This window comes from Oncorhynchus tshawytscha, linkage group LG25 (assembly GCF_018296145.1).
Source record: "Oncorhynchus tshawytscha isolate Ot180627B linkage group LG25, Otsh_v2.0, whole genome shotgun sequence".
Lineage (NCBI taxonomy): Eukaryota > Metazoa > Chordata > Actinopteri > Salmoniformes > Salmonidae > Oncorhynchus > Oncorhynchus tshawytscha.
In genome coordinates, this window is record NC_056453.1 from 47,041,567 (window position 1) to 47,053,093 (window position 11,527).

The 11,527-nt window shown below is 42.9% G+C and overlaps 1 protein-coding gene across 1 annotated transcript; it reads left to right on the forward strand.

Annotated features, from left to right (window-relative positions):
• Positions 1–593: 593 nt before the first annotated feature.
• LOC112224718 (peptidyl-prolyl cis-trans isomerase A) lies at positions 594–11,032 on the forward strand. The gene is made up of 6 exons (XM_024388413.1): positions 594–891; positions 3,476–3,506; positions 6,687–6,775; positions 6,918–7,014; positions 8,583–8,658; positions 10,500–11,032. The coding sequence occupies exons 1-6, from the start codon at positions 730–732 to the stop codon at positions 10,633–10,635; spliced, it is 591 nt and encodes a 196-aa protein (XP_024244181.1). The 5' UTR covers positions 594–729; the 3' UTR covers positions 10,636–11,032.
• Positions 11,033–11,527: the final 495 nt, after the last annotated feature.

Below are 11,527 nucleotides of genomic sequence, written 5' to 3' on the forward strand. Positions count from 1 at the left end.
ATTTCTGGGATATTTTATTTCAGCTCATGAAAACAGCACTTTACATGTTGCAATTATATTTCTGTTCAGTGTATTTCCAAACCACATTGACCTCTTTACTGTATCTATCTATGCATGGAAACACGTTTTAAGGTCTAATGCCTAGGTCACACCAACAGTGTTGAGCGCAAAATACTACACAGCGTCATCTGGATGTGTGCAACAAAAGTTGAATATTCGCATTATAAAATGTTATTTGTCACATACACATGGTTATCAGATGTAATTGCGAGTGTAGCGAAACGCTTGTGCATCTAGTTCCATTGGTGTCTCGAGCCGAACTGCGCATGTGCAGGCAGTCAAATCAAAAGGCACTCCGTCAATATAAAGTTGTTTTTGACGAAAATTAAAAACGTGTCAGTTTGTCACTTTCACGAGGTTGGAGAAATAACATGTTCAACTATTTAAGACATTGGCTCGAATCGAGGTTGTGCCTTTAGGTTTTGAGAAAATGAACAGCTAAGGAATAATGTTTCACTTCTCAAACCCTACCCTGATCTTCCCATTCTGTTTCTAAAGCGTTCCCGGAACTCTCGCGATGTTGCGCCTCCGAGTTTTACAAACCGTAGATATTCTTCCGAGATCTTAGGGAAGACCTTCCTCCTTGCGGTCACAGCGGCATATGTAACCACTTAACGTGGTACTTCACACCATCTCAAGTCCATTTTATGTTCACACCCAGCCTTAAAAATGCTACTTGCCGCTTTACCGAGTGGGGTCAAGCTCATTTCAGGACGTTCGTTGGCGTTTACCGCCGCTCGGATGTGTTCTGCTGGCCCTGCAGCAGCCAACCCGGTCGTCTACTTTGACATTGCAGCTGACAACCAGCCCGTCGGAAGAGTAACATTCGAGGTGAGTTCAGTTGTCTTTACTGAGAACTTGATCCGATGGTTTACGTAACTGGGCTATTAAGTAGTTGATTTGTTTTGGGCCTCGGCCTTTGAGATGAAGAGTATGCGTCTGATAATGCATCAGATGCGACTGGAAACCGACGTGAAGAACGCTCAGTTTGGACCTAAGTTACAGCCCAACTAGTTTGTCAGCCCTGTAGAACTGGGCCTACTGTACAAACTAGCTACTAGTCTGATTTAATCCACAATTAACTGGTGTATATGCAGCCTGAAATGGATGCCTGTAAAATCTTGTAAATATTCCTCATGTCCACCAGATGCATCAAACTCTTTGTGTTCCGGCGGAAGTCAAATGGAGCCGCATGTGTTCAACTCGTGAGTTGTTTTACTGTGTGGTAGTACAGACTATAACTAACCAACATTTAACTAGGGGAATGCAAAGCGAAGCCGGTGTGTCAAATGGGGGCTAGACATTAAGCAAAACAAAACGTATAATATGCATCTGGTGGACATCGGAATTTAAACGCCAGAACGTTTAACAAAATTACATTTAAACTTATCCTTCAGTTGTTCGAGATTTTAAACTAAATAAGGTGTTGTTTACCATACTTTTTAGTAGGTATATGGTTCACTTGGGCACCATGTCCACCAGATGTATATTTAATATATATGTGTGTGTGTGTGTGTGTGTGTGTGTGTGTGTGTGCGCTTCAGAAAGTATTCAGTCCCCTTGACTTTTTCCACATTTTGATGTTATAGCCTTACTCTAAAATGAAGGACATTTTTTGATCAATCTACCCACCATACCCCATAATGGTAAAAATGGGGTTTTAGTCATTTTTAAAATTTTAAATACCTTATTTAGATAAGTATTCAGATACTTTGCTATGAGACACAATTGAGTTCAGGTGCATCCTGTTTCCATTGATCATCCTTGAGATGTTTCTACAACTTGCTTGGAGTCCACCTCTGGTAAATTGAATTGATTGGACATGATTTGGAAAGGCACACACCTGTCTATATAAGGTCCCACAGTTGACAGTGCATGTCAGAGCAAAAACCAAGCCATGAGGTTGAAGAAATTGTCCGTTCAGCGCCGAGACAGGATTATTTAGAGGCGCCGATTTGGGGAAGGAGACCAAAACATTTAGGCAGCATTGAAGGTCCCCAAGAACACAGTGGCCTCCATCATTCTTAAATGGAACAAGTTTGGAACCACCAAGAGACTTCCTTGAGCTGGCCAAACTGAGCAATCGGAGAAGGACCTTGGTCAGGGAGGTGACCAAGAACCCGATGGTCACTCTGACCGAGCTCTAGAGTTCCTCTGTGGAGATGGGAGAACCTTCCAGAAGGACAACCATCTCTGCAGCAGTCCACCAGTTAGGCCTTTATGGTAGAGTGGCCAGACAGAAGCCACTCGACAGACCGCTTGGAGTTTGCCAAAAGACACCTAAAGACTCTCAGATCATGAGAAACACAATTCTCTGATCTGATGAAACCAATATTGAATTCTTTGGCCTGAATGCCAAGCGTCACGTCTGGAGGAAACCTGACACCATCCCTATGGTGAAGCATGGTGGAGGCAGCATCTTGTGGCGATGTTTTTCAGGGACTGGGAGACTGGTCAGGATCAAATCAAATATGAACGGAGCAAAGTACATAGAGATCCTTGATGAAAACCTGCTCAGGACCTCAGACTGGGGGTGAAGGTTCACCTTCCAATGTTACAAAGACCCTAAGCAGAGAACGGAAAATGGCTGCGCAGCAACGCTCCCCATCCAACCTGACAGAGCTTGAGAGGATCTGCAGAGAAGAATGGGAGAAACTCCCCAAATACAGGTGTACCAAGCTTGTACCATCATACCCAGGAAGACTGGAGGCTCTTATCGCTGCCAAAGGTGCTTCAACAAAGTACTAAAGGGTCTGAATACGTAAATGTAATAATTCTGTTTAATTTTTAATGAATTAGCAAAGATTTCTGTGTGTGCGCTCCCGAGTGGCGCAGCTGTCTAAGGCACTACATCTCAGTGCAAGAGGCGACACCCTGGTTCGAATCCAGGCTGAATCACATCCGCCCATGATTGGGAGTCCCATAGGGCGGCGCACAATTGTAAATAAGAATTTGTTCTTAACTGACTTGCCTAGTTAAATAAAATAAATAAGTTAAATAAAATGAATAAGGGGGAGGGGAGACCATTTCAATCCATTTTAGAATAAGGCTGTAACGTAACATTGTGGAAAAAGTCAAGGGGTCTGAATATTTTCCCGAAGGCACTGATTTTGTTCTTCATCCTCTCATTGCTTGCTTCTGTTAGCTATTGACGAGAGACCTGCATATCCAACCACCTACCGGCGCTCTCTAAAGTTTTAAACAATACTTTCATAACATTTCAAGCAGCAAAAGGACAACTGGTGTTTCCCTTTTTAAATGTATTCAACATTCTGGCTTTTAATTTACGTGATTTTTGCGGGTAGTTTCAGGCTTTATGTACCAATTAATTGTGTATTACAGCATAATTTAATCAGATTAGCTAGCTGCATGCAACTGACTGTCTCATAACGTATGCTATTTTTTTATTTTGCAGCTGAATGCAGATGTTGTGCCCAAAACAGCAGGTAGGGGGAGAACAACTATTCATGATTCAGTCGTATTTAATCAAATCCAATTTTATTGGTCGCGTACATCATTTTTTATCGCAGGTGCGGTGAAATGCTTATTAGGTGGTGGGCTGTACTAGGCCATCTGTTTTTACTTTTAGAGATGATCGATCTCTGTCTGGAGGAGCTGGTTTTTTTGTACATTGTGTATATTTATTTCTGAACGCATTTCCGTTTGTTGCCAATGTCAATTATGTATATATTTTTTTTAAATAAATACTTGTATGTTCTCTAGCTGGACAGGCAAATAGGCTCCCAAGTAGCGCAGCGGTCTAAGGCACTGCATTTCAGTGCAAGAGGTGTCACTACAGTCCCTGGTTCGAAACCAGGTTGTATCACAACCGGCCATGATTGGGAGTCTCATATGGCGGCATACAATTGGACCAGCGTCAACCGGGGTAGGCAGTAGCATTGTGTTGTGTGACACAACTGCACATTTTAGTGTTGTGTTGTCCCCAGCACAAGGTGCACTTGTGTAATGATCATGCTTTTTAATCATCTTTTTGATATGCTGCACCTGTCAGGTGGATGGATTATCTTGGTGAAGGAGAAATGCTCCCTAACAGGGATGTAAACAAACATTTGAGAGAAATAAGCTTTTTGTTTATGGAAATTTTCTGGTATCTTTTTAGTTTCAGCTCATGAAACATGGGACCAACACATTGCATGTTGTGTTTTATATTAGTTAGATTTAGTAGGTTATAGTATATTTAAATACTGCCTGAGACACCTTTGCTACTTGCCACCGTACTCAAATGGTGACACACTTGACGATGGTGGTCTTGGTTCGTACAGTACCTTCACAAAGTATTCGAACCCCTTGACTTTTTCCACATTTTGTTACGTTACAGCCTTATTCTCAAATGTATTAAATTGGCTGCCAAAGGTGTTTCAAAGTACTGAGTAAAGGGTCTGAATACTTGTGTAAAATGTGATATTTCCATCTATTTGTACTAAAATAGCAAAAAATATCCCCAAAACTGTTTTTGCTTTGTCATTATGGGTTATTGTGTGTAGATTGAAGAGGGAGGAGAACTGTATTACATTTTACAATAAGGCTGTAACGTAACAAAATGTGGAAATAGTCTGAATACTTTCCGAATGCACTGTGTGTGTATAATCATGCCAAATCCTGATTTCAACTATTTGAATTCACTGACAGAGGAGTGAGAGCTAATGAAACACACATTGACATTGACAGTAGCTGGCTAGTCTAACCTGACACATTGGCCAGCTGCCACATTGACAGTAGCTGGCTAGTCTAACCTGACACATTGGCCAGCTGCCACATTGACAGTAGCTGGCTAGTCTAACCTGACACATTGGCTAGCTGCCACATTGACAGTAGCTGGCTAGTCTAACCTGACACATTGGCCAGCTGCCACATTGACAGTAGCTGGCTAGTCTAACCTGACACATTGGCCAGCTGCCACATTGACAGTAGCTGGCTAGTCTAACCTGACACATTGGCCAGCTGCCACATTGACAGTAGCTGGCTAGTCTAACCTGACACATTGGCCAGCTGCCACATTGACAGTAGCTGGCTAGTCTAACCTGACACATTGGCTAGCTGACAAATTGTCTAAATGCTCCACAGAGCTACCTCTTCATATGCTCAAGACAATATGTAATGCCTGCTCCATATTTCAAGTGCACTCAAACAGATATGTATCTAATTTCAGTCTTGGAGCTAGCTAGCTATATCTGATCCTCTTCAGTCTGGGAGCTAGCTATATCTGATCCCCTTCAGTCTGGGAGCTAGCTAGGTATATCTGATCCTCTTCAGTCTGGGAGCTAGCTAGCTATATCTGATCCTCTTCAGTCTGGGAGCTAGCTAGCTATATCTGATCCTCTTCAGTCTGGGAGCTAGCTAGCTCTATCTGATCCCCTTCAGTCTGGGAGCTAGCTATATCTGATCGTCTTCAGTCTGGGAGCTAGCTATATCTGATCCTCTTCAGTCTGGGAGCTAGCTAGCTATATCTGATCCTCTTCAGTCTGGGAGCTAGCTAGCTATATCTGATCCTCTTCAGTCTGGGAGCTAGCTAGCTAGCTATATCTGATCCTCTTCAGTCTGGGAGCTAGCTAGCTAGCTATATCTGATCCTCTTCAGTCTGGGAGCTAGCTAGCTAGCTATATCTGATCCTCTTCAGTCTGGGAGCTAGCTAGCTAGCTATATCTGATCCTCTTCAGTCTGGGAGCTAGCTAGCTAGCTATATCTGATCCTCTTCAGTCTGGGAGCTAGCTATATCTGATCCTCTTCAGTCTGGGAGCTAGCTAGCTAGCTATATCTGATCCTCTTCAGTCTGGGAGCTAGCTAGCTAGCTATATCTGATCCTCTTCAGTCTGGGAGCTAGCTAGCTAGCTATATCTGATCCTCTTCAGTCTGGGAGCTAGCTATATCTGATCCTCTTCAGTCTGGGAGCTAGCTAACTAGCTATATCTGATACTCTAGCATAATCAGACAGCAGGTTCACGTTTTCACAAGAGGCTGTGTTTACATCGTAGATAGAAGCAGGTCATTGGTTGCCTTCATTACGAGGGGTATGTACAGGAGTTTTGATTGGTTCCAAGTTTAGTAGTTTGGCAAATTTGCCTGAGCAGCTGAGTGTTGAAATATACTTTTCATGAGAAAATTTGCAAGAGTTGAGGTTGCTAAGTTTTACTGTTTTATATTCAACAAAAAAATCTGCTCCTCCCTCGACAGGGATCGATCAACTTCAGTTTAATGCTTCACCACCTATGTTTCTAGCTCCAATAGTGGATTAATTTCTAACAATACACATATAATCCAAATGTTTAAAAAAACTATCAAAACGAGCAATGTCAGAGTCCAGAGAGTGTGTGTGTGTGTGTAATTCATACTTTGAATGAAAGTTATTGTATTCGTACATCCTGTTGTTCATGTTGTAACCCCATTAACAAGGGCTCTCCCACTGTGTTCCCGGAGAGCTACCGTCCTGTAGGTTTCCACTACAACCTAGCAACCTCTAGCGCACCTGACTCTAATAATTAGCTGGTTGATAAACTGAAATCAGGTTAGTTTACAACTGGGGGGCTAGAGCGAAAAACCTACAGGATGATGTCTCTCCTGGAACAGGGTTGGAGAGCCCTGGCTAAACCATTATTTCTCCCTCTCAGAGAATTTCAGAGCACTGTGCACAGGAGAACATGGTTTTGGCTACAAGGGATCCATCTTCCACAGGATCATCCCTCAGTTCATGTGCCAGGTAGGTCAAGTAATGTTTGTTTTAGTTTGAGAACCCCTAATGATCACCTATACCTTTTCTTTTATTATTGTGGTAACTCATGGTATCTTGCCCCAAACACATGTAAGCCTTTCTCCTGACCCCTCTGAATGTGACTCTGTAGGGGGGAGACTTCACTAATCACAATGGAACCGGAGGGAAATCTATCTACGGACTCAAATTCAAAGACGAGAACTTCGAACTGAAGCACACGGGACCTGGTAAGTGATTCACCCTTTCTGTTTTGTCTGGGTTCAAGTTGACCTGATCTTGCCTGAGTGTCATTCTGTTTGTGCTCTTATGCCAACTCCCAATCACTGTATGTGCTCTTATGCCAACTCCCAATCACTGTTTGTGCTCTTATGCCAACTCCCAATCACTGTATGTGCTCTTATGCCAACTCCCAATCACTGTATGTGCTCTTATGCCAACTCCCAATCACTGTATGTGCTCTTATGCCAACTCCCAATCACTGTTTGTGCTCTTATGCCAACTCCCAATCACTGTTTGTGCTCTTATGCCAACTCCCAATCACTGTTTGTGCTCTTATGCCAACTCCCAATCACTGTTTGTGCTCTTATGCCAACTCCCAATCACTGTTTGTGCTCTTATGCCAACTCCCAATCACTGTATGTGCTCTTATGCCAACTCCCAATCACTGTATGTGCTCTTATGCCAACTCCCAATCACTGTATGTGCTCTTATGCCAACTCCCAATCACTGTATGTGCTCTTATGCCAACTCCCAATCACTGTATGTGCTCTTATGCCAACTCCCAATCACTGTATGTGCTCTTATGCCAACTCCCAATCACTGTTTGTGCTCTTATGCCAACTCCCAATCACTGTATGTGCTCTTATGCCAACTCCCAATCACTGTATGTGCTCTTATGCCAACTCCCAATCACTGTATGTGCTCTTATGCCAACTCCCAATCACTGTATGTGCTCTTATGCCAACTCCCAATCACTGTATGTGCTCTTATGCCAACTCCCAATCACTGTATGTGCTCTTATGCCAACTCCCAATCACTGTATGTGCTCTTATGCCAACTCCCAATCACTGTTTGTGCTCTTATGCCAACTCCCAATCACTGTATGTGCTCTTATGCCAACTCCCAATCACTCGTTATCATGTGAAGGAAATGGCTTGCCGACGACCCACTGCAATGGAATTGACAAGTGATAGATTGACATTCTAGATTAAAATGATCTGGGAACATTCTAGATTAAAATGATCTGGGAACATTCTAGATTAAAATGATCTGGGAACATTCTAGATTAAAATGATCTGGGAACATTCTAGATTAAAATGATCTGGGAACATTCTAGATTAAAATGATCTGGGAACATTCTAGATTAAAATGATCTGGGAACATTCTAGATTTTAAATGATCTGGGAACATTCTAGATTTTAAATGTATTTCCAGAATACTGTAGCCTACCTTTTTTGGGATATTTTTTTAATGAGTCCCCTTCGTACCACTTGATGGCAGCATTGCGGCTGTTTCAACGAGAGCCTTACTGCATAACCAACCTATTGTGGTTGAGGACGATTACCTATTTCGGTTAACACAGCCATAAAGAATCAATTGACCAAATGTAGCTGTTTCTAATTCTGAGTAATTAGGCCTCTTGATATTTCAGATCACAAACTTGATATCAAGGATGTTGTCATACAAACTGAAACTCGGCGTGTCTTGACGAGTGTTTGTGTACAGTACCTCAGCTACCTTGACAGGCATCACTTAGGGTCTAGTTACATAATGTGGTGGTTCTTTTTCCATTTAGGCATTCTGTCAATGGCCAACGCTGGGCCCAACACCAACGGCTCCCAGTTCTTCATCTGCACCGACAAGACAGAGTGGTACGGACAGAGAAACAGACCAGGGCCTGCTGTGTTGATAGTGTCTGAGTAGGACTGCAGCTATACAGTGCATTCTGAAAGTATTCAGACACCTTGACTTTTTCCAAATGTTCTTACGTTACAGCCTTATTTGAAAAATAGATTTTTTTTAAAGATCCTCAGCAATCTACACACTACGCATAAACAGTTTTTTGGGGGGGGTATTTTAGCAAATGTATTTAAAATTAAACAAATACCTTATTTACATAAGTATTCACACCCTTTGCTACGAGACTTTAAAAACTCAGGTGCATCCGGTTTCCATCCTGATCATCCTTGGGATGTTTCTACAACTTGATAGGAGTCCACCTGTGGTAAATGCAATTGATTGGACATGATTTGGAAAGGCACACCTGTCTATATAAGGTCCCACAGTTGACAGTGCGTGTCAGAGTAAAAACCAAGCCATGAGGTCAAAGGAATTGTCCGCAGAGCTCCGAGAGGATTGTGTCGGGGCACAAATCTGGGGAAGGGTACCAAAACATTTAGGCAGCATTGAAGGTCCCCAAGAACACAGTGGCCTCCATCATTCTGCAGCATTGAAGGTCCCCAAGAACACAGTGGCCTCCATCATTCTGCAGCATTGAAGGTCCCCAAGAACACAGTGGCCTCCATCGTTCTTAAATGGAAGATGTTTGGAACCATCAAGACTCTTCCTAGAGCTGGCAGCACGGCCAAACTGGGGACAAGGACCTTGGTCAGGGAGGTGACCAAAAACCTGATGGTCACTCTGACAGAGGTCCAGAGTTCCTCTGTGGAGATGGGAGAACCTTCCAGAAGGACAACCATCTCTGCAGCACTCCACCAATCAGGCCTTTATGGCAGAGTGGCCAGACGGACAGCCCGCTTGGAGTTTTCCTAAAGACTCTCAGACCATGAGAAACAATATTCTCTGGTCTGATGAAACAAAGATTGAACTCTTTGGCCTAAATGCCAAGTGTCATATCTGGAGGAAACCTGGCACCATCCCTACGGTGAAGCATGGTGGTGGCAGCATCATGCTGTGGGGATGTTTTTCAGCGGCCTAGGAGGGACTAGGAGACTAGTCAGGATCGAGGGGAAAGATGAATGGAGCAAAGTACAGAGATCCTTGATGAAAACCTGCTCCTGAGCGCTCAGGACCTCAGACTGGGTTGAAGGTTCACCTTCCAACGACCCTAAGCACACAGCCTAGACAATGCAGTTGTGTGTCTTTAGGTCAAGTCTCAATGTCCTTGAGTGGTCCAGCCAGAGCCCGAACTTGAACCCGATCGAACATCTCTGGAGAGACCTGAAATTAGCTGTGCAGCAACGCTCCCCATCCAACCTGACAGAGCTTGAGAGGATTTGAAGAGAAGAATGGGAGAAACTCCCCAAATACAGGTGTGCCAAGCTTGTAGCGTCATACCCAAGAAGACTCAAGTCTTTAATCGCTGCCAAAGGTGCTTCAGCAAAATACTGAGTAAAGGGTTTGAATACTTTTGTAAAAGCATATTTCAGTTTTTATTTGTAATAAATTAGCAAAAAATTTGAATATTTTTGCTTTGTCATTATGGTGGATTGTGTGTAGATTGAGGGGGAAAAGAAGATTTAATCCATTTGAGGCTGTAATTTAACAATCATGAAAGTCAAGGCGTCTGAATACTTTCCAGAGGCACTGTAGGATCAGTTTATATCATAAAGAATAATATTGTGTGGGCAGGGAGGACCTGATCCTAGATCAGGACTACGCTGAGACGCTTTCTACATACAGTACGTCCCCAGACAATTATTTATTTTCTTTCTCAATCCAGGTGAATAAACCTCTTCCTCTTCTATCTCAGGCTGGATGGCAAACATGTTGTGTTTGGCAGCGTGACCCAGGGACTGGATGTGATCAGGAAAGTGGAGATGTTCGGCTCTCGTTCGGGGCGTACCTCCAAGAGTATCACCATCGCGGACTGTGGAGAGCTTAAGTAGTCTGGGAGTCCCAAGTTGTACCCTATTCCCTATATAGTGCACGACATTGGGGACATGGGGCACGCCCACCAAGCGGGCATGATGGTTTCTAATAGCCTGGTGTGATTATAATTTTTTCAAATTTAATTTGTATTATTGTTGGACATAAAAGACCTAAAAACACGAGGAAATGAGTTCCAAGTTATTTTAATTTTAGAAATCTGTTCCCAGGTATAATAGAGATGTGATTGTATACCAATGTAAACGAGGTTGGAAATCAGATTTAGATCTTCCTCTTTAAACACAGTGACAATAGCGTGTTTTGTTCTTTTTCCAGGATATTGTGTCAAACACTGTTTTTTTAGGGGGAAAGTTATTCTGTGATTTGATATTTTTTTATAAATGATTTCTACCACTGGCCCTGTGTTAACTCATCCAATGTGAATGTTTCCAAGAAACAGGTTGTCTGCGTAAGCATCAGGGGACCGGCACGAACATCGGAGATGTTTTAATTTCCTCTTTATTGAGAAACGGCTCTGAATGTGCTTTTTTTCTCTCTTCCATTCCACCACGGATCCTGTTAAGTCCGGAAGAACCGTTTTGGGCTGGGTTTGACTAATACAAGTAGGATACAAGAAGATTCAGTTTCTTATCGGGCTGATGTCTGAATGGAATGATCTTTTTGTTACTTTAGGAGTGGAAAGACCCTAACATGATGTGGCCGGGTGGAGATTATAACAGAACGTGGCCAAGATGTTCAAACGTTCATAGTTGACCTGCAGGGTCAAATAATAAAAATCACAGTGGTTGTCGAGGGTGCAACAGGTCAGCACCTCAGGAGTAAATGTCATTTGGCTTTTCATAGCCGATCATTCAGAGTATCTCTACCCTTCCTGCTGTCTCTAGAGAGTTG

Coding starts and splice junctions, on each gene's coding strand:
- LOC112224718 (XM_024388413.1), top strand. CDS start 730: ATGCTACTTGCCGCTTTACCGAGTGGGGTCAAGCTCATTTCAGGACGT. Junction 892..3,475: donor TCGGAAGAGTAACATTCGAG/GTGAGTTCAGTT, acceptor TTTATTTTGCAG/CTGAATGCAGATGTTGTGCC. Junction 8,659..10,499: donor TGCACCGACAAGACAGAGTG/GTACGGACAGAG, acceptor CTTCTATCTCAG/GCTGGATGGCAAACATGTTG.